General features: G+C 39.1%; 1 protein-coding gene across 6 annotated transcripts in view; it reads right to left on the minus strand.

Annotated features, from left to right (window-relative positions):
* LOC124428169 (thyroid receptor-interacting protein 6) overlaps window positions 1–24281 on the minus strand; it is a 227225-nt gene that overhangs the window by 25301 nt on the left and 177643 nt on the right. For 5 of the 6 annotated variants that reach the window (XM_046971925.1, XM_046971924.1, XM_046971926.1 and 2 more), the window contains 2 exons: window positions 18810–19433; window positions 14199–14407 (listed from right to left, as the gene is read on the minus strand). In XM_046971925.1, the coding sequence (XP_046827881.1) occupies window positions 14199–14407; window positions 18810–19196 (596 nt within the window). In that variant the 5' untranslated portion in view covers window positions 19197–19433. Of the gene's footprint in view, window positions 1–14198; window positions 14408–18809; window positions 19434–19593; window positions 19692–24281 lie in introns of those variants that run through there. The other variant, XM_046971927.1, reaches the window with a different exon arrangement.

A 24281-nucleotide genomic window follows, 5' to 3' on the forward strand; every position in this document is an offset into this window, starting at 1 on the left:
ATAGATTTTGTAGATTAGTCATTTGTTTCAAATTTTAGTCAGCGAATCGAGCAGTTAAAATTCTCTAAGGTTAAATTTGTCACTCGTTGTGTCATAAAAAAGGGAATGAAAGTAAACTAGACGTGCAACGAATTCCGAATCAGGAGAGGAAGGAAACTAGTCGACTGACTGAAATGAAGAAGAAGTGGGGGGTAAGAAGGGGAGAAGGACGTAGGACTAAAAGGGATCTCGTTAGCAAAATCTTTGAGGGAGTCCGCGAGATGTGGAAATTGTCTGGAATATTCAGACATTAATCACAGTGAATGCCTCTTTGATTTGCTAATTTATTACATAATTCATATGCGTTCTCTTGCGACGTGTCTTAGGTCTGTCATTTTCCGAGTATAGTTACAAATTCTACCCCGGCGAAATATTTGCAAGATCTTTGATCGACGACAATTAATTAAGCGAGGTAAATATGCGTCTTCGTACTTCATCTAACCTTGAATCTTTTCTATTTTAATGAACACATACGCGTGTTTTTTTTTCTCTAATTATCACTCGGATATTATATTGTGAAGTTTGATTAATCGAGTATTTAAATCTCATTTAAGCGAAGTAATAAGAAATTGTTGATGGAGAAGAGATTAATAATTACTAAACATAGTAATTTTGTAGCCCGTGCGAAAAGATACTTTATATACCTTATTTTCAATTATAAGTTCTATAAACACAAATTCTTGGAATTCATACATTGATTTTCAACAACTCAATGCGTAGGTTTAAATTAGTACCATTCAACAACAAATAAATTCAATCCCAGAGATATTAATTGCTTATTAAAGAAAGATTGTCCGTCGTTAGTTGAAGTAAATAGGAATAATTTTCTCTAACCAAAGGCTAATCTATTTTGGCACTTTACGAAGCAACTATCTCTTGATGATGTTCGTCTGTTCAAAGACACGACGACTGGTATTGAGGGTAACCACAGCGGTTCTACAAGCCGCTCTTTCTGCCTGCAGCTCTGGTGGTTTGTCATTCAAGGCACGTCGTCATAATTTGATATATTAGCTACACATAAGCGACGGCTGATCGTGGTTATTAGGTTGGGTACATGGTACAACCACCAGTCGAACCCCCATTGGTACGACCCCTGACCCGCGTGTTCGCCAACCTCACCAACTAACCCCTTCGTCTCTTCATCTCTCTATCTCGTCCTATTTCTCTTAGTTTCTCCCTTTCTCTCTCTCTCTCTCTCTCTCTCTCTCTCTCTCTCTTTATTTCTCTCGCAATCGCATTCTAAGTAACGGCGATACCACAGTCTCTTCTCTTAACCTAGCAATTCTCAACGTAGAAGAGACTAGTTGCTATGCCGTTCACATTCGCGAAATACGATTAATATTGTAGTCGTGAGCATTCGTGAATTCTAACGGGAACGGTAAGCACTTACATAGCCCTTCCCTTCGCCGACTTTAGTAACGTCAAGAATTTTAAAGGACATCACAGTTGAACATTTAACAGATCGATCGATCCTAATTATTCTATGTACTTTCATGATACTTTCCATCGTCGAAGTTTTCTTATATTTGTTAAAGAATTCATAAGGTTCAAGTTTTGATCGATAGTTTCAATAAATTAATTAATATAATCAATTAATATAATCAATTAATATAATCAATTAATACAATTAACACAGAGATATCAAACGTTTCACCCCACCCTTCAACCCCCAGAGAGTCTAGACAGTCTATAGGGGTGTTAAGTGACAGACGTTTCGTATCGTCTCTTTTCGTCTAGCAAACTCTACGTAGTGAACGATAAAGTTTGTTTTCTTCATTTCCAGCGGTCCGTTTGAAAAAATATTAACGTTTTGCTCCCTCGACCACTCGTTTGTCCGTGTAAAAAGGATTAAAATTCATGGACACGCTCTGCCGCGTTTAGTATCGGAGAGTTGGGGTTGGAAGCAGGGAAAGAGAGAGAGGGGTGGTAGAGAGAGGGGGAGAGAAAGAGAGAGAGAGAGAGAGAAAGAACAAAAAAGAGAGGAAATGGAAGAAAACAGAATACGCTTTCAGCTGTCTAGAGTTTCTTTCGTTATTGAGCCTACGTTTATCTTATCCTCCCACCCTAATTCATTTAAACACTCGAGCATTTTCCAAATATCGAAATGCAAAATTGAAAGAGATATATGCGCATAAGAAAAGTCTTCCTCTTCGTTACTGTTTCGTAGCAGTTGCCAGAAGATGAAAATAATCGACTGACCCAGCGGCATCACAAATCAGAGTTATTTTCGATATGAGGAAGAAATGCGGAAAGGAACTGGAGCGACATCAAATGAAACCAGGAATCATTCGGAAAGCGCAGATTTGTCAGAGCACTGATTTAATTTGTTTGTGGATTATGTCGCCTGGTAGCGCTGCCGGTTTATACAGACACCAGATTTATTGACGATTATTTGCGGCGAGAGTATCTCTTTCGCGATCAGCTTGGTACTTGTTAAGAAAGAAAAAAAAAAAAAAAAAAAAGAAAGTAAAATGGAACGGATTACGAAGAGAATTTGTTTGCATTTCATCCGTTTAATTTTTTATTTGCCTATTAAGAGAAATTATCAAAATAATGAATTGAAATAAATGAGTCCATTGAGGTTGAATATAAACAATTTTTTACGAAACATCTTTTACGAATAATTATTATCAATGAAAACAATCTATTAATTCGAAAGATCTTTCATAACGTGACCTAAAAATCTTTGACGTAAAATCTTTGACGTAAAATCTTTGATGGTGCGGCGTGTCGCACGAAGAAGCAATGTCCATTACTATTAAAATCAAGAAGATTAACAAGAAGAGGTGGGGTTGAAGTGGAGAGTGAATTTTTTCATCTCTTCTTCCAATCCCATCATCTTCCTCTCTCGCTCATTCTGTTCCACTCACACCACCTAATTCCACTTTTAACGACGAGGCCAATTTTCTCTTCTACCGAGGCGCCTTCGATAAATGCAACCGGTCACGAGTGTTTTTCAATTAGTCCTCGACAAAGGAAACCGAACGCGAATACTAATTGCGACAAAGCGAAAAGCAAAGGAAAGCCGTGGAATAATTGGACGTAGCGATGTCGATTGCAGGGCGTTATCTTCTCTTCTCGATTTTCTATCTCTTTTTTCGTCTGTTTTCCTTCTGTTTCTATCCCCTTCACCCCCTCCCCCCTCTCTCTCTCACTCTTCTTCTATTTATCTATCTATCTATCAGCCTGTCTCTCTTGGTCGTTCGCTTTCATTGTTTCTGCGCGATTAGCCGCACGTGGAATATGGGTATCGCCGTTATCGAGAGCCCAACTACTCCTTTTCCACCCCTCGTATCGTACCAGTACCAACCCTCTCCGTGTCAAAGGACTTCGAAGAACGCCGGGACAAATACGTTTCGAGGCATGACGATCGCGCCATTTATTATTCAGCGACTCGAAAGGGTCCGCCCTCCTCTCGCGTGTATCTATGCCCTCTCTTCACCCTTCAACCCCTCGCTCTCACCCTCTCTGTCTATGTGCGTGTACTTCGATCGTGGCAGGTAAACGTCCCCAGCAACGTACGTACGTTCTACGTGCTGCGGACTTTACTTTAACGATTAGGTTCTCATTTTTCTCTCTCTTTCTTTCTCTCTCTCTCTCTCTCTCTCTCCCTTTTTTATTCTCTGTGGGGGATGGTTGAAGTATACAGTAGGAATCGTGTCTACTTCAATGTATGTGTAAGCTCGAATTTACGTAAAATTTTGATGGTCTTTGCTACGATGGTCGTCGGTGAATACTACTATAGATTTTGATTAAATTCATGATAATAAAAGAGAAAGGAAAAATCATTTGACATCTATCTATAATAAAAAAAAATTTAAATCAAAAAGTTATTTTCTTGGTAGTACGTAGTAATGTTTGATGGCTCTTTCAAAATCTCATTTGAAACGAGGTATATTTTTTTGAAACGCGCAGAAACATGAACGTTTTTTTCCCCGATATTAAAGTGATTTTGAAAAATTCAGATAGACGAAACGATCGATCAAAGAGCGGGTTTGTCGAGGGTGGACGCATTTCGAATCTATAAAGGATACGCTTGTGCATCCTTAACATTGCGCTTCATTGTAACGATACTTAAGCTAATATTACACAAGTGGAAGTACTTTAACGATTGGATTGCTCTCGATAGAGCGAAATAACGCATGGAAAATGTAATTTTCGACAGGTAATTTGATAAATCTCCAACTGCGTTTACTATTAAAACTTTGGTAATAAAAGTAACAATCGTTGAACGTGACTATTTTGAACTCTTTATGATAGTTGTATAAGGATCATATCTCTTTCTCTATATAAACGTTGGCACAATAAAATTAATATACCTTACTGACGTACATTTTCAAATAATTTCTCATACAAAATCATATTCAACTTATTATTGTTTGCTTAGATATGCCGTTATATATAACGTCCAACGTATATTCGAAATTGTTAATAGGCCATTGTGAAATTATCTTTAAATACGCACATCGTTGTATCCTCATTTCACGATTGTATCTTCATTTTAACATAATCGAATACTTTTTTTTTCATTTACAATGACCGTTAGATCAAACAAAATGTGCGCTTCAATTAAGACCGACGTAAGTTTCTATTATTGGAGGACGTGCGAGAGCATGGCCACGCATAAATTATATTTGTGTACCTTAATGATTGGAACCTTGGAACACACACGCACACGCGTTTCGCTCCCACGGAGAGTAAGAGAGTAAGAGAGACAGAGAGAGAGAGAGAGAGAGAGAGAGAGAGAGAGAGAGAGAGAGATGAAGAGGGAGAGAGGGAGAGAAGGGGAGAGAGAGAGAGAGAGAGAGAGAGGAGTCACAGACACACGCAGAGATTTACACAACTAGATAAGCACGCGTATAGGCGACTCGATTAATCAGGAACTCGGTATACGAGAGCGAATCGCGTGTGTTTGCATAGCCAAACACATAAGTTTTCCACTCGTTTGTGTATTCTACGTTTATATCTCTTTGGTGTATATAATCAAGGAGAAGGAAGAGGAGGAGGAGGAGGAGGAGGAGGAGGAGGAGGAGGAGGAGGAAGAGAAGAAGAAGAAGAAGAAGAAGAAAAAGAAGGAGACGAAAGAGAAGGAGCTAATTGGTGGAAGACATTTTAAGGTTCTCAACCTCTCTTATTGCTGTCTCTCTTTTCCTCCCTCCCTCCCTCCCTCTCTCTCTCTCTCTCTCTCTATCTCTGTCTCTCTCTCTCTTTCTCTATCTCTTTCTATTTCTCTACATCTTACGATTTTAACATTAATGCAGTTATTAACCAACGTCACTCAAAGTTCTGTTCCTCATGATGGTAGCGCCGCTTAACTTCAGTTCGAAGTTTAATTATGCGAAATGTTATTTGCGAGCGCTGAAGAGATTTGCTAATGAAACAAGACAATATAATATCGGCGAACGCATCTTTTGCAATTTATAATGATTTTATTTGTGTCCACGATTGTTTCTTTTTCGGCAAAGAATGTTCGATATAATTCATAAAATTGCAATGTCATAAGGGATCGTGAAAATATTAAGAACGCATTTGAGTACGCTCCAGTTTATTATTAACTTCAAAGAGAATCTGTCGGCAAGAACTGTCGACATAAATACCATCTAATATCCTCATGATGACAAACGTGACATATATCCTTTTCCTTGAGATACGTAAAGCTATGAGCCAAGAAAGAAAAATAAAGAGTGAGAGAGAGAGAGAGGCTCAAAGACTGTGTGGTACTTACTTCTAAGCGTGTCTTTGTCGACGGGCTTCACAAATCGTTTTCAACGTGTCGTTGTTAATATCTATGGGGTCAACGAAAGCCATTAGCATTCAACACGACGATCTTCTCTCTAACTCGCGAAAACTCTATTGTTTATATATGTTGGTTAAAAAAGAGGTACACAGTGAAAATAATAAATATGCCAGTAATATAATATAAGAATCAATGAACTCATTTTAACATGTACGAAACAATAGAATACATTATATCTACGTTATACATATGTACGACACACTTCCTCTCTCTCTTTCTCTTTTCATGTTGAATTGAAGACTTCCTGTTACGAATGATGCATATACATGTGTATATTTTTTTCTTTTAAAAAAAGAAGTCGAATAAAGACCGAAAATGTCTTAACGACTAATATAATAGACAATAAATATAATAGACAATAGTCGTAAATTTAAATAATATTGTAGTATCCCCCTATCATATTAACTTTTTATTATTTATTTGGGATCTCGTAAAAGAAAAACTGATATTTTTTACTATGTCATATTGAAACATCAATTAAGTGAATAATTAGAAATATAAAAACGGTTAAACGTGAGTATTGCAAAAAAATGTTGAAATATTAGAGTTGCATAACCGCAACAATAAATTCAATTTATTGGTGTATGATATTGATATTTCCGAAAAATATTAACCGATCGAATAAATATAACGTAGGTATATTTCCTTTTATTTAATAATTGGAAATAAATAAATCATATTGTACAATAAAATATAAATGAAAATAAATTTCAGGTTATCATAAATAATAAATCAATCTCGTAAAATATCTGTCATATAATTATGCTAGTTTTACTTGATATTTTTAATTTTTAAGAAATATTATTTCAAATTCAAAAAGAGTTCAGGGCTTAAGAATATTGAACATATCTCTCCATAAGTTTTTTTCCATCGTCTAATTTATATTTGAGGAATCTAAAGAATTCATAAAATGTTCGCTATTGTAAAGATTCAACGAAATTCTTCAATTCCATCATTGCTGAGAAAATATCTAAAATTTCAATTAAGACGCTAATTAACGTTTTCTGCGATAATGTTTAAATATTCGACTCGTCTCATTCTTTCTTTCGGATTTTCTCTCGTTAATGCGCGAGTTGGTTATCACAAAAAGCGCAAACTCGGCGAACTTTTCCTTCATTACATAGTAGAATTACAATAATTAGAAGCCGACAGTGAAGCCAACGATATATACACGGACAGACACAGACATATACATACATATATACGTATATATACATGTACGTATATATCTCTCAGAGAAATTACAAAGTAGGAAAGGGATGTCGGACGTGCTGACCAAGGACAGGAAATTCTCCCACCGGAAGTAGCGGCGGCAGCTCCGAAGGTGGAAGATCAAGACTGAAAATTTCGTTTCTTGGCCCTTCTAGACGAACCAGCTCAACCCCCAATCATCTACCCTCCTATCCAATGATGGTGACCTGAATTAAGCGTCTAATTGTGAGAGCGACACGTGCGAAAACGTCCAGTATGGACTTTCTAATGACCAAGAGAGACTACGATGGTCGTAGTAGGTGGATGGGTGGAAAGGGCAGATATGGAAGATAGGTTAGAGGTGAGAAGGTGGTGTGCCAGTGCCAGTGGTGCTGGTAAGGGTGGGGATGAGGAACGGGTGGAAGCAGCAATTAACTTCTCCTCGCGAGATTAGAGCGAGATATTACGAGATATCGAGCGACTTAACAGCAACACGCGAGAGACTTCAAAGGCAGTAATAAACTGCCTCTAATGAACCCCTTATCGCTCTCTCGGCAACCACCCCTCGACCCTCCTGGCCCTTCTTTGACGACCTACCATCTACTAGCGTACGTGTCCACCCTCTCACCTCTTTCTCTCTTTCTCTCTGTTTCACTTGCTCTACCACCTCAGTATGAACGCGATGCGGGCTGAATCGAGTCCTGAAAATATCGAGTCTGTCTTTTTCTCTCTCGTTCTCTCATGTGTCGCTATCGCTTTAACTTTTTCTTCGTCTTCTTTTGTACACTGCTTGTCACGAGGCTCGTGATAAGGCACTATTACCACATCGATCCGTTCGCTTGGGCCAGCGAACGCGGAAAACTCTTCTCGCTTCATCATCGCGTGCCGAGTTCTATTATGTTCGCCGCTGTAAATATTTTTCTTAATAAGGGCGCGAAAAGTAGCTCGGTTTGATCATTTGCTCGTCACAATCTCAACGTTGTTACTTGGACTCAAGTTTGGTGACTTCGTTTTGAATTCCCCTATAGGTAGTCGAACGAAAATTTTGTTGGAATCTTCAACCATTGTGTTGCTTCAGCCATTACTTTTGCTGCTAAAGTAATATTTAATGTTATTGCGATAAAAACGTAACAGTAAATTTTGTTGATTTTATTTCCGAGTCTTCATTAAGTCTTTTTCAGAAGACTTCGAGGACTTCGATATGTCGTGTTCATGACACTAACGAGAGATTAATGATGAATGGAGAAGATGAAAGGTAATATCAAGAGGTCCGTTAAATCGAATAAAATCGAAAGGTCTGATCAAGAAGATAGTTTGAACATGATGATTTATCAATTGATCCAGTAAATGGGATGATGAAAGAATGTAATTGAAATTTAACGAGCATTAAAGTAGTACTTAATCTTTCTTAGTTGATGATCATTTAAGAAGCTAGCAAACTTGTATCTGGCATGTTTAGAAAAGTAATGAAAGAAAGGAAACGGAGATAGATCTAATCATAAGTTTAAGTATTTCAATTTTTTAAGATAATAGATATTTATAACGATAGCAGTTAATGAAATTGATCGTAATTATTATTTGAGATTTTTATATTTCCAATTTATATCATTTAACGATGAAACAATACGCTAATCGGATAATCAAAAATTATGGATAATACTAAAAAATTTGTATATTTATTGACTAACTGTCATAGTATCTGTTTGTAATCTTCCTAACGTACATTTTGCGAGACTAGAAATGGACATGATCAACGAGGAGATATTCAGTTGCGATACAAAGTCGCATTACGCAGAAAAATGAAGATGCAAAGACAGAGAGACAGAGAGGGAGAATCGCAGTTTTACCAGGTACAATTGTAACATGTGCTACCACGATTTAACGAATGCGATCAGATGGCGCGATAAGCGACGCGAATTACCCTTATCTGTCGTAAAAAGAGTAATGGAGCGCTGACGAATCGATATTTGCCCTACGGTGACTACCGATGGTCTCTTTCTTGTTTCTGGCATTGCTTTGAATTGCATCGCTAGCGATCGGTTATATAAAATACGCAAAACATTCAGAAGCGTGGAATTGAAAAGAATTGATAAATTAAAAGTATTTTCCATAAAATAAAAAGGATCAAAAAGCGACGTATATTTCGATCCATATAGTGGCACATTTCAATCGGATTCATATGAGTAATCGATAATATAGTAGAGATAACAAAATAACAGTTAATTAAAATAAAATAACATTGAAATCTAATTAGATATGTTCATTTTCACGATAACATGATGTTTCCTTTCGCCCCTTTCTTTTTTTTTTTCAACGTCTATAGACATGAAGCGATTTTCGTCCGTTTAAAAAGCATCGATTATTGGACGGCCCATACAACGACGTCCATCTCCTTCTTTCGTAAGCATTAATTTTTTGTTTCTGTGCCGGCTATCGTTTTGTCAGTGTCAGGAATGATTTATGGCTACCCATTCTCTTGCAAAACCGCAATATAATCTTTGTATTTCAGCGCCTTTAACGATCACTACCGAATACGATACAAATTAACGAGAGGACATTGTGATTTTGTTGTATCTTCGGAAAAATACTTTACTGTAGACTATTCGATGTTTAGAACTTGACTCTATAATTTGAATATAAAATAAATACGACGAACTTTAATCAAAAGTAAAGGAGGAATTAAGATTGACGTTGAGATAGACACATATCGGTACGATCACTTGTCAGTTGATGTTCGTCAGAAAGATGACTGAACAAAGAAGTTATTCTTAGTTGCAACGTTTAAGTGTTTCATCGAACTCAACGATGTGGGTGAAGATTTACGTCGTTCTAATACTTTGGTCGTTAATGGGATTACAGCGAATATCTCTCTCCTCTCCTCTACTCTTCCTCCTTTCTTTCTTTCTCTCTCTCTCTCTCTCTCTTTCTTACTCTGCGTCTTTCTTCTTTCACATTCGAAAGGGTTACGAATTCGTGCGAAGAACTTCGCGATGTCTTCCTACCGGTCGTATGCGCGCGTGTGCACACGAGAATTTCTACGACAACGACAACAACTACAGAAGGAGAGTATAAGAGAAGGAAAGAGATAGATAGATAGATAGATAGATAGATAGATAGATAGATAGATAGATAGATAGATAGATAGATAGAGAGAGAGAGCTAGATATAAGCGTTAGAAGAGACGCACCCTGTCGCCGCGCTCCGTCAAGCCCAATCATGTTGATTCAACAAAGTACCCACCTACCAAATTGCTGGAATTTGGTATTCGGCCAGAAGCTGAAGGAGGACGACGCGACGCGACGGGGAGAATGCTAGAGGGTATGGTAACCAAGAGAAAGAGCAAGAGAGACAGATAGAGAAATAGAGAGAGAGAGAGAGGAAGCTGAAACGGTCTGATTGCACATCTAGGCCAAACCAGCACAACGACGACGTCGCTCCAGCGGAAAGCCGGGCGATGATTGGCCGCTCTCCTCGCTCCGAAATCCACCGTCAATCCCTTCGACCTTCTCTCTCTCTCTCTCTCTCTCTCTCTCTCTCTCTCTATCTATCTATCTCTCTCTCTCTCTCTCTCTCTCTCCCTTCACACTCACTCTTTCATCCGAAACCCGATGGCGCTGCTCTCTCAGGCTCACTCCGTGCGAGAAGCACGGCAGGAGGGGGTGGACGTGAAGAGGGTGGGGATGATTGGACGCATCTCGGTGATTGTGGTACCATCCCTGCACCTCACCCTGGTCCACCACACACAGTCACCAACCCCTTCCAGATATCTCTCTTTCTCTTTCTCTCTCTCTCTCTCTCTCTCTCTATCTCTCTCTTTCTCTCTCTCTCTCTCTCTATCTATCTCTCTTTCTCTCTCTCGCTCTCTCTTCCTATACGGCGCATCCTCTCCGCACGCGGTGGTCCACCCCTCCCCTTACTCCTGGCGCAGCCACCCCCTACTACACGCCTGTAAATCGAGTTTACCCTCTTGCCGTGGCTCAGCCCTTCAATCAAACTGATTGAAACATTCCTTGAATCCAAAAGAAACGAACCGCCGACGCTACACCCCCTTCGCTCTCCTCACCCCATTCACCATCCTTCACGTTTCCTACCTTCTCTTCTTCGTCTTCTTCTCTCTCTCTCTCTCTTTCTCTCTCTCTCTCCCCCCACCTTTCCCTCTGTCTTTCTCCTTCTTTTACCATCCATCTCTATCTTCTTCTCTTACCGATCGACTGTTCTCTATTTCTTCGTTCTCTTCTCTTTTTCAAATTCCCCGATCTTTTTTTCTCCCACTTTGCGAACGTTTCTCTTTACTCGTCCACGCTATCCGTCTCTCGCGCGTACACACATTTCCTCTCTCTCTTTCTTTGTCTTCTTCTTATTCCTCTGCGAGGCCCGATTTCGATACCTCGTCAACACCGCATCACGTACAACCGTCTTTAGAGCTACGAAATTCGAGGCTCTATTTTTTTGTCCTCTTTATCTTGATTTTCACCAAGGAATTGCAATTTCCGCCACATGTTTGATTTTCTCGTCTGTTTATGTATGTTTGTATCCGCCGTCCAGATTCCTTCGATTTTCATTTAAATAAGTTTTTCATTCTTGAACGTCAAGCTCTTGAACGGAAGCTCTTTTTTTTTTTTTACTTGTAAATATCGAGCGTTATTCGGACTGTAATTTCTTTTTTATTTAAGTAAAGATACGATAGTTTACATTATTTCATTTGAATTATTATCATCGGGAATAACTCGAATTATATTAATGGAAATGGGAAAGTGAAATTTTCATCATTATTGCGGAGGAACTATTTCCGATGAAAGACTACGAATCATTATATTGTTGTCGGTCGAAATTCGATTTATCGAAACGATGTGCTCATGAACATCAGCTGGATGGACGTCTGGAGATGTTCCATGATCAAATATTGATACTACGTTAGACCAAATCGTTCCACTATACCAACAGATTAGGACGTACGTGCACGACGCCGAGAGTCGTAACGAGAATGTATATGCCGGTCGAATATAGACAACTTATGAAAGAGTCGTGAAACTATTTTGGTAGACTCGAGAAATGTTTAAAATTAGCAGGAGTGTATCTATCTGATGTCTATTTATTGATGTCTATAATCTAATAAATTTTATAGTTTTTTTCTTTTTTTTCTCTCTCTCTTTTTTTTTTTTTTTTAAGAAGTGATACGACAACATAATATTTAAAAAATACATAATTTTCTCCGAAGAAAAAAAAAATGAAGCGTAATGCTAAAGATTGGATTAAATTATAAAATGAATTCTTTCAATCGTATTTATTAATGTTGAATTAGGTTACCATAACTTTACATTTATAGTCGTTCTTTGAATTCGAGAAAAGAGTTTTAAATACTAATTGCAGTTGCAACATCTGCGTTCTGAAAGGAAACATATGTGACCGGCCATTTTTACAGTCCCCATATTCTGATCCGCGGTAAATACGAATACCTGGGACGGTAAATACGTCTGCTGACGTGACACGTGTGCTCGACGCGGCCACAGTAAGAGAGAGAAAGCAAAAGACTGGTTGTTCTTCCGAGGAACGTTGCATTACGCCATATTGGCACCAGTTCGTGCTTATTCGTACGGGAATATGCAGACAAATAGATGTTCGAATATATATACATACACATATATATACACATATATATATATATATATATATATATATATATATATATATTCATTGTAGTCTCCAACAATGTCTCTTAAAAATAAGAGAAAATATTGAAATAAAACGTTGAATACTCAAGTTATTGATGCGAGAGAAAACAAAAGGTCAGTAAGAAAAATTGTAACAAACAACGAATATAAGAGGCGATATTTAAAAATTCGATACACATTGTTGAAAGAGTCATGGAAGTTACAGAACGATCTGCTTAGAAAATCGTATATCTGTCTGATCGATCACACGAGATTCAATATTTAATCGCGGACACGAAGAAACGGCCGTCGAATAAAAATCAGACGTATTCATTACCTTACGTGTTCTAGCACGCACTCGGACACACAAATACAGTAGGTATGTGTTCGTAAAAGAGAAAGAGAGAAAAGACAGGTTGTGTCAATCTATTTTCGTGTGCCGACTAAGTTCAACGTCTGTTTCTCATTAAATTGCGCTCTGACCTCGAATCTCTCTAAATTTGGAACGGTCCTCGTGGATTAGGTACATATTCATCGTCCCGGCCAGTTTCTGGACGTTTTAAATTTTCTATCGACCGAACAGATACATTTATTCTAAAGTTAAAAAGATTCTTCTTCGAGAAACTGTTAAGGTTACCGTTATCGGGGCTATATTACTGCATGCGCCACTATTCGGCCATTTTGGATGGATTTCTTATGTTCAACGAGATGCGGAAAATATAAAATTGTTCAATTTATTTTAGAGTCCTTTTCTTCGTCGAACGGAAATCCAATATCTGTGTTGTATCAACGGTTTCGTATTTTTGCTTCTTCTTTTTTTTTTTTCTTTTCCTTTTTTCTTTTTTTTTATTTCTAAAATAAATATATACTCGTGATTCAGCGAAACGACGACGGTTAACTTCGATTCGTTGGAATAATCCATTTTCTTTAATTTCCGCGTATCGTTCTCGAATATCGATATGTATTCCTTCTCTTCTGTCTTATCGCTCTTCAAATATCGCTCCGTTCGATTACCTAGCTCGCTATCTCTGTCTCGTCGCACGACTTTTATCGTAATTAATACTTTATCTTAATTAACACGGTACGCATTATCTATACTCCTACCTCTCTTCATTTTTCTTTGCTCTTTTCTCTCTCTCTCTCTCTCTCTCTCTCTCTCTCTCTTTTTCGTTCCTTCCATCGTTCGTTCAGTCGATCCAGTAATTTTTTCGTCTTGTGAGTTCGATATCGAGCCACAGGTTTTATCTACAAACTTATTGCTACATTGCATTCCGTGCACCGTTCGTCGGCAAACGTTTATCATAAGGTCCTCATTCTTGATATTCGATATTGTTTTCTGAATGTTATTCCCTGTATTTAAAGATCGTTTATAATCTTGGCTCAATGTCGACTGCTCTTTGAAACATATTTCTCAAGTATTTCGACTTATCAATCATTATAGATTATGTTGAGTTTTTTTGAATCGTGATAATGAATACGTTATTCTTTTTGTATTAAAAAATAAAATATCGATCGCTTACCTTCTGTAGTCGTTCTTGCAGAGGATCATGCCGCTTCTGGTGTAGCACGAGTGGCCGATTTCCGCTAGGGCCGCATTACAGTATGTGCACTTCAAACAACCATTATGCCAATAGCGATCCATCGCGAGTAACAGCCATCTTTCGACTATCTGACCGCCACAACCCGCGCATAACTGAGTGCTCGTTGGTGCACTTGGACCGCCTTCTTGCTGCAGAAGAAATTTCATATTACTTCGGTGCGGTCATGTAAATTCGTAAATTACTAAGACAATATTAATGGAACTCGATCTGGCAATAAGAAATGACATTTAATTGCCATATGCGCAATATCCATTTCAGGCCAATGATTCTTAAGCCTTTAAGTTTTTAAATTATGCCATTAAAATTGTACATTTGTAAAATTACGTTCCACGTTCTGCATCGATCGCCAAAGTCACGACATTTTCGAAATTTGGGAGAAATTGTGGAACTATCAGAATGAGCACCACTGCGGGGCGGAGGGAAGGAGGAAGGCTAACGGATGGTTTCCCATTCTTCTCGTGTCCAACTACGCAGTGGTACTCCGCGCGCTTTGGTTAAGACGATACTTTCCTCTTTCTAAATTGGTCAACCATATTTTTTTTTGTTTTGTTTTACGTGTGTGTACGACAAACTAGAACCATCATGGCACCTGCGCACGAGTATAATACGTGATTAAACGAGATTGTATCGCAAAAGAATATAATCAACATTCGTGTATCAAGATGATTATTACGAAACTATTCAAAATGAAAATATTGTTTTTATAAGTTTGAATAATTACTTTATTCGAATCACGCCTGATTAAATTCTATCTTTTTTTTTTTTTTTTCGTAATATAAAATCGTTAGAAATCTAACTATTCTTAAGAGGAAATGATAAAATTCATGAAATATAACAATTGATCGATTCGCGAAAACATTTGTAGAGCTCGTCACACGGGACAAGTTTAGCGTGGGTTAGTAAGTAAAACGTGAGAAAGTTCAAGGCGTGCCTTCTTTGCATTAATGTAACCGCGTCTGACAAAAAAATGTCCTTGCAGCACGAAGTTGGTTCAAGCAATAATTTATTAGCCTGGAATGCCTCTTGTACCGTCGTCGAGAGTAACGCGCCTTGAGAAACTATTGTCGCCAGCACCAAGTCAATTTCCGTGATGCAACGTTTTCTCTCTCTCTCTCTCTCTCTCTCTCTCTCTCTCTCTCTCTCTCTCTCTCTCTCTCTCTCCTCGTGAACGCGTGCGCGCGCGCGCGCAATCCTACTCTTTCGATCTCTCTCTCTCTCTCTTTCTCTCCCCTTCTCTCTTTCTCTCTCTTTTCTGCTCGTGGTCCCTGTACGTAACTCGTTCCATCCCGCGCACTTAATTAAGCCTCTTTCGTCGTTGAGATTTTATCGAGACGGCGAAACGAGGCGCTACTAAGTAAAGCTACGAACAATTGCATAAACATAAGATCTCATGGCACCGTTGCGGAAACTTTGTCCTGCGCGACAGAAAAGCGCGCACGGTGAGAGTTAGAGAATATAAGAAAAGAAAAAGAGAGAGAAATAGAAACTGTTCAGGCGAGTTCCGACGTTTTAGTTGTTGAACAAACGTATCTTTATCGATTTAACCCTTTCTTTGTAATCCAATTGAAATAAAATAAATTCCTAATTGAACTTTTATTTCTATGAAATCCAATGATCGGGATAATTGGATTTTAGAATACGCGACAAATGATTTGCAACTTTCACTTTCGACAATTTTTTACTTCGATTTTATATCACTTTAACGAACTTTAACAAAATGGTATGTTAATCTTACAACAATGTGTCAAATATACCATTTGTTGTGCGAGACGCACGTTCTTGAGAGTGTTTTGTCGAGCGCTCACGAGGCCCGCGGGAGCCTTATCTCTGAAACCGGTCGAGCCTAACGAAACAAAACGACGATTTGTGCGGAAAAAGGTCCACTAGAAACGATTCTCCTTCGGCCACGTCTCTCGCAAGTTCCGTTCCGTATAAAGAGAATCTTCTTTCGATTTCACTTTTCATGAAAAATATAATTCATTCTCAATCCGGATTTTGTATCTAAGTACGTTTTTTTTTTTTTTTAGAAAAGTAATGAAAGATCAGATTTTCTTCCGAACAGTTTCGAAAAAACCGGATCTTTGTTCCCTCAAAATCAACAATGTGTTTCATACACATTAGAAAACCTTGTTCATTTTGATACAACATAGTTTCGATAAGAAATTTACAATATGTATCATGAACTTTGCCGATCGTTCTTTAGCCGTCGCTAAACGATCAGCACAGCACATGTACAATGCCATGAAAACAAAAAGGATTCTTACGATTTTGTCTCCGGGAAAACATTTGATTTGATTCATCCGCGAAGTTATGGTGCTGTAATGATGCGCGTGAACCTCCATGATCTTTGAACTATCTCGCACAGAGAAAGTATTTCTTCGTTCAACAAAATTCACAAATTAAGAACCAGCACGCATTAACACACTTCCCTTTGTAAATTTATTTCCACCGTTCTGATGAAAAGATTTTAACAAAGGCACTCGCGTTATCGTCGCTTCCCATCCGTGAACACGGAAGGCACAAAAAACTGGACGAGAAACACAAAGAGAGAAAGAGAGAAAGAGAGAAAGAGAGAAGGAGAAAGAGAGAGAGAGAGAGAGAGAGAGAAAAGTATCGAAATAATCGCACCGACAGGTGAAACACTGTGTTCCGTAAGTGTCTTTAACGCTAACCGTAGAACCTCAGGAATTTCACGGCTGTGAAATATAGGCACTGAGAAAGAAAATAAACGGAGTTAAGTAACTAAAAGGAACAGAGATGGAAAGAAGGACACGAGTGTCTTGAAAAAAGGAGTTCGTGTTCGTGATATATCCAAGAGTGTCGCGAACAAAGATTGCGAGAGAGAAGGAAGGAAAGAAACGAAGAAGGAACGAACCAGTTCCGACCGAAGTCAGAACCCAACTGACTGGTCTGACGATGCTTTGGGCCCCTCTCTCTCTCTCTCTCTCTCTTTCTCTCTCTCTCTTTTTCTCTGTCTGTCTCTTTCTCTCTCTTTCTCATATACACACACACAGACACACACACACACACACACACATACACACACATACATACACACTCTCTCCCTCAACAGACCGTAAGAGCGTTGGGGCCCTGGGTTCAGGTACCCTGAGAAGGCAAGACGGGCCGGTGTGGTGGGGAGAATAAAAAGGCGAGCCTAGAAAGGACCTAACTAAGGCTGAAAGAGGGGACGGTAAGAGCGGTCCGTGGAAGAGCGTGGGGGAATAAAGGGAAGACAGAAAGAGAGAGGGAACACTGTAGCCTTCCCTTGGCATCCCCTCTGCCCTTATTCAATTATGTTTCTCCATGGTAAATGCCCATATTGTTACGTTTGTCAATGGCGAGCTAAGTGAGGATCACATAGACGGATAATGCTTGGTGAATTCTAACTTCGCGACCCTTCGCCTTTCTCTATCTTTCTGCCTTGTCTTCCTTGACCGTTTCTCTTTGCTTTCTATGCCCGTCTTTTCCTGACTATTTTCAAAAGGTTCTTGGTTAAATCCTGTGAAGCCACCTGTACGCACCTTAGAGAGAGATTTTTCGTTTCAGGGTTGAACACTGAGGCGTGGATCAAGCTTGAATGATGCTGATGGTGTTTATTACTGACTTCGATGGATGATGGGAGACGTAGGGATGTCAAGTGGTCTGGCTGTCGTGGAACTCAAGGGTCAGGAGAAACGTTTTGTTATTCAGTTGAAGTCAAAAAAGTTGATTTCATAAAAGCTTTAGAAAGATGTTTTAGTTGGTTGAATATGAATTGGATCATTAAAATTTTATGAAATGGGGAACGATTTCGCTTTGTTTCGTCATCAAATAAATCTTCTCAATCGAAATCTATTTCTTCAATATTTTTCGAATTAAATTTTTATGAATAAAGTTTGCTACGTTTCGAAGAAAACACGATTTTATTTCAAAGGTAATTTAGCAAATTTACAATTGGAATGTTTGAAGAATCGTTGTGTGCACGATAGAAAGTATCTTTCGCAATAAAGATCCGCACATTGATTATTATATGGATAGTGCGATACTAGTTCCAAATGCTTCCGCTTAAAGACTTTCTCCCATGGTCATTCTCGCGCGACGGATGAACATAGAAAGTAGAGTTTGATCGCATTCAAACGTGAAAACCGTTTGCTGTCTGTTGTTTTATTATTTTGTTCTCTTTTTCTTTTTTTTTTTTTATTAATGATATCAACCATTGTAAAGATTAACATCTTTATCTCTATTGAAAAATCTGGAACATGTTAACTTAATTAACAGTGCGACAATATATAGTCAACTTTATTTATGTACATCTTATCTAAGTTACATCAATAAAAACGACAGGTGTACTTCCGTTAATGACTGTGGTAACGCTGATCTTAACGATCGACATGAAATAATTTATTTTTGTTGACTACTATAGTTCTAAACAAAGTATTCTTAAGAAAGAGGACAAGAAGTGACAAAGTTGGAGTTGTTCTATCGCTATAAATACGAGGTAAGTCGATGGAAGAAGAAAAGTTGTAAAAACTAAAATAGGCATCTTACCTTAAGCGTACAGTTGTTATTGTGATTGACCGGTGGGTAAGCAGGATGACCTGGTAGATGGGGATGGGGATGTCCTGGATGGTGCGGATGGTCGGTCATCATACTACCGGCTCCATGGTGATGTCCATTGGCGCCCATACCTTGTCCTGCCTGTAGAGAGCCATACGGAGTAGCCGGGTCCGTGGCAACTCCATGGGGTGGCGAATGAGGACTTGGTAGGTCCGGGGTTGTTGTGGTGCCTCCACCACCGCCACCACCACCTCCTCCGCCGCCACCGTTCGCTCCATAGCCATGGTGAGGCCCACCGGGGCCTGTATGATGCGGACTACTTGACAAAGACGAGTGGTGGGGGTAGGCTGCGGGGTGGCCCGGGTGGTGGGGGTTCATACCAGCGGTTAGAGCGCTCGCCAGCTTGACCGATGAGAGGTGGGCCCAAGGAGCCCACCGACAGCTTGTCACGACGAAAAACAAAAGCTTTTGGGTCCTACCTCTCGCTCACTCTCTTGCTTTCTCGCTCTAACTCCCGTTTCTTCTTTTATCTTGCTCCCACTAACCCCTTCGCGGACCTTACTGTGGTCCGACTATACGGAAACCGGTTCTCTTCTTCCGGTTCTCTTGAATTAACTGAAACAAGAAAGATAGACGTCGTTTTAGGAAAAAAGTTACAAGTCTTTTTGCTAATATAACGAATCAAATTAATAAGTTCCTTTTTATTTTATTGTGGTTATTAATTTGTAGTAAAGAAACAAAAAATTTTTACTAACGGGAGAAATAATGCACGCACCTATATTTCTCGTTCGAATTTAATTCTTTTTTCCGTACGGTTGTGCGATGGATCGTAGGCGTGTCAAGATCAAAGGCCTAATTTTCCGGCTGTTAATTTCGCGTTGGGATCAAAACTCAAACGAAAAAAAAAAAAAAAAAAAAAAAGAAAATAGAAAAAGAAATGAGAGAAAGCTTCTAAAACCATCGGTCAGTGTTAACGGCTGAACGCGCGTCTCTTTTTTCCCAATCAAATTCGTCCGATCGCGATGATGGGGTTGTAGTTTGGGACGAAGGGGGATGAGGTGAATATGTGGATCGAGAATGGCTCGAGGGCGAAGTATAGTGTGGGTGGATGACGGAGTTCGAAAACGAAGCGTCGCATTGTCACGTCGACGAACAAAGCTTGTTCTAATTACTCTCCTTTATGATCTTTTCCGGCATCCAGTCGAATTTCCTCGGCCAACGTGGCCGTGGCTCTATTCTCTTTCTACGGAAAATGATCGCGTTAGCTCGTTATCCTCGTTATCGTTCGCAGTGTAAGCGTGAGAGATCGTGTAACCGGCTGAAGTGCCGCTTTCCCTAACGGATTAACAAAATGATGATTCTCTGAGGAATAGTTAAGGATTATTGGCTTTCAAGAAGAAAGTCATTGCATCACGTTCGGTTAGAATGAATGGAATGAAAAAATATAATGGCATTGCACTCGTCGATATTAGGCTTGTGTTTGAGAAATATTATTCGCGATTTTAAAATGCCACAGATACTTTTCCTAAGTATCGTATAATATCGATTGGTCAATATTATTTTGTTTGTGCAACTGATTGCGAGTACAAGAGTGTACAAATTTCTAAATACTATTGGTCGATTTTATCCTTGTCGTTGTTTGCATTAATACAGTTTTCCATAAACTATTCACACGATAAATTGCAAGTAAAAAAGAATCATGCTGGACAAAGCATCGTTAAGTCTTCGAAGCGAAATGCAAACACGTGGAAACTCAATGAAAAGCGAAATTACTTGGTGAGGGAATGAAAGACAGAGAGACAGAAAGAGACAGAAAGACAGAGAGACAGAGAAAGAGAGAGAGAGAGAGAGAGAGAGAGAGAGAGTGAGAGAGAAAAGTGAAACGTATAGAAGAGGGTTGGAAAGGACCATTAGAATTCAAAAAACGACTGGGTCCCTTCGTTAAGAAAGCGTGAAACCCGCGTGAATCCCTCTACGCGACACGCCCAGTTTAATTAACAATAATCGTCCTTTCCCAGTAAACGCAGCGGGTCGTTGTGCCTCGATCGGCATGCTGTGTATCGTCCGAAAACTTGTGCGTGTCCTTTTCCTTGAGGATAACGAGCACCTTATTCTTCTTCTTCTTCTTTTTCTTCTTTTTCTTTCTTCCTTGGTCTTCCCTCTCTTATACCTTCTTTTTCCAGCCGACACCGGCTCTTTATTTCAAACGCCGTGTCAAAAAATACGAGCTATAACGGTTCTCTTCTCTCTCTCTCTTTCTCTTTCTCTTTCTCTTTAGCTCTTGGGCCGTCTATATCTATCCATAACTCGAGAGCGTGCACGTACCACCTGCCAGCTGCTGCATCCAATTAAGCCTCACAGCGTTATGCGCTAATTTCACTGTTAATTGTTAACCGTTCATTATTAATTACCCGTTCGCCTTATCGGAACATCTGCACGGGCAGGCTTCATTGGACGCCTTGCGTTGACAAGAGAGAGAGAGAGAGAGAGAGAGAGAGAGAGAGAGAGAGAGAAAGAGCTTACTTTATTACTCATAAATGAATGTATTACGTTGGTAGTGCTGCTGATGATACAACGAAGATGGATATACCGAGAAAAGACTGGATGAAAGAGAGAGAGAAAGGGGCAGAGAGAGAGAGAGAGAGAGAGAGAGAGAGAGAAAACGAAAGAGAGATAGAGAGATAGTAACTAGGGAAGAGAGGTAAAGAGAAGGGTATTAATTAGAGAGAGAAATGTATTTTCCGCGTATTAATACCTCCCTGTTTTGCTCTTTGCGTCTGAATCATTACGCAGATTGCCGCGTAGCAACGATATTAATCCCGAAGTAGCGGATATTTCATGTATAACGAGGCCATGTGTGCCTGAGCCCGTTATAACCTGTCGTGACGAGAACACGCGTCTCGATCTTGCGCAAAGTCGTTCTTTCAGAATCGAAATGATGGATAATGATGGAAATTTTTCAGCTTTCTTCGAATCTACAAGACCTATGGAATATAAAAGAGCTAATCTAGCTCTTTAATTAAATTTTCTGTAAATACGCCGTCAGGATTATATCAAATAATATAAAAGTTAATAATGAATAATATTTCGATACAAATAATTATCTCTATTCGCCATCTTGAAACATTATGATGGTTACAAAGGCATAACAACGGCATTTCCTGTCATGAGGACGATATGAAAAGAATCTAATAGAATATTGTATTGTACGAGAAGGATAGACCATAAAATAGTTTATCGTTCATATCGATATACATATATATGGCGAAGAAATATATATATGTATTGAGCTAGGATTTTAATTATATTTTTAAATAAATAAAAGACTTTTTATTTGTAGTAAAAAAAAAAAAATAGAAAAAAAAGCAAAAACATTCGTTCCACGAACACAGATATCTCTCAGTCACTTTTCAATAAAATTCAATATGAGTTGTGTTATTTGGAAAATTTCAAGCCTCAACGTATTCATTGTTCGTCAATGGAATGTTAGAAAAAATGAAGAAAATATGGGAAGAAGAGAGAGAGAGAGAGAGAGAGATGTAGAGGGAGGAAAATAGACAGAAATAGAGGAAGATGAGAGAATTCAGTATGGATTCAATAAATTTACGACCTATGACCCGCTCGATTGCACGAATTTCGTGCGAGCTTTCGCGGAAGTGCGACGGTCGAGCGATAACAAGATGAAAACGAGGGAATACACCGGTAATTACTGAAATGATAATGACGAGGAGAACGACGACGACGGCGGCGCAGTGGTGCGGCGGCGGCGGCGGCGGCGGCGCGACAGTGTCGTCGTCGTCGTCGACGACGACGACGATGGAGAAGGACAACGACAGAGGGAAGAAAAGGAGAGATAGAGAGAGATAGAAAGAGAGAGAGAGAAAGAGAAGGGGGAGAGAGAGAGAAGGGGAGGAGGAAGGGAGAGCACGATCGGCTGCGATAGGGATAATTAACGATCACAATCGTACGAAAATGAGAACGGGGCGAGTGCGACGGTGACGATAACGAGCGGTCCAGCGATCTTATTAGCGATAAGCGACGATAACGAGGGCGCCTCGTTCCATACGATAACGACGGCGTTCCGGTGCTTGTAACAGTTGGAAAGGAACTCCGTCTAAAGATTGATACCGACGGCCCGGAACTCGTTTTCGATGCTAAACGCTCGTCGTCTCTCTTCGACGACTTCGTCCCACTGTCCTTCGAATTGCAACGTAATCTTCGCCTCTTCTTCTTCTTCTTCTTCTTCTCTTTATTTTTAATCCTTTTCATTTTTTCTTTCTCGTTCAACCACCGTTCATCGACAGTGTAAAAAAATAAATGTTTCACTGTTAATTAGTCTAACGAACATATATTGAAGAGGAACGGTTGCTTTAGATTTTACTCGTCGATTTGCTTCTTCTTTCTTGAAAGATCTTGATACGATAAAGTGAATCAGGTGATTTGTTATCAGTGAGTACTCGTAATGATACAAGTAGATCAGCATAGTCGTCAACCTTTGATGGACGGAAATAGTATCATGGTTAGAAACTTACGATTATCTTCTTGTTCATTTAAATATATACTTTACAAACATTCCTATCTGATATAATAAATCATTCACCAAATTCCATTCTAATGATAATTACGCGAACGCTAAGAAAATATAGGTATACGAAGTGTTTGTTAAATGTGTTCTACGATTCGTATAATAGTTAAGCCGAAGGGAAAAAGAAGGAGGCGTCGAACGTAGGAAGATCATCGGTGTCATGCAAACGTATAATTTCGACCGTCTCGCGCGAGTCCGCACCAGAGATGGTCTTTGTTCGTAGAAAAGACTTAAGATAAGTCTGGTACCTACAAAACACTACTACGTATATACTATATACGTTTATACTATGTATATACCTTACATATATATATACATATATATATATATATATATATATATATATATATATACACTGGAAGGGAATGCTCCGGTAATGACGGTCAAGAGTCGGTACCCTCCCTCTACCCTCCTCTTCTTCTCAAGCAATAATTTTCCCCAGGGAATGGTTCAGGCATTCCTGTGCAACTGGCCGGCAACAATAAAATAAAGCATTTGTATCTTGTCATAATGCCCTCCTCTCTTGTAACTACGAATACTCTCAGCGACGGCGGAAGATTTGCTTTCCGTAATAAACGTTGTTTCGTGGACGAGAAGTAAAGAATCATCGAACTCTGTTCCAAGGAAGATAAGGAATAAGAGAGAGAAAGAGAAAGAAAGATGATCTGGAGCAGAAAGAGAGCAGGGTCCCACTTGGAGATGCAAAGAAAAGAAAAGGAAACTAAAGAAAATAGAAAAACATGAAGATAGAAGATAGGCCGGTTCTGAGGAGAGACAAAACTCAGCGCAGGTATGTAATGATAACTTGTGCTGAGTTATAATGACCAAGAGACTAGTAAGACAAGTCTGAAAATAATCTAATTATTGGTATAAATGAT

Source organism: Vespa crabro, chromosome 11, assembly GCF_910589235.1.
Source record: "Vespa crabro chromosome 11, iyVesCrab1.2, whole genome shotgun sequence".
NCBI classification, from domain to species: domain Eukaryota; kingdom Metazoa; phylum Arthropoda; class Insecta; order Hymenoptera; family Vespidae; genus Vespa; species Vespa crabro.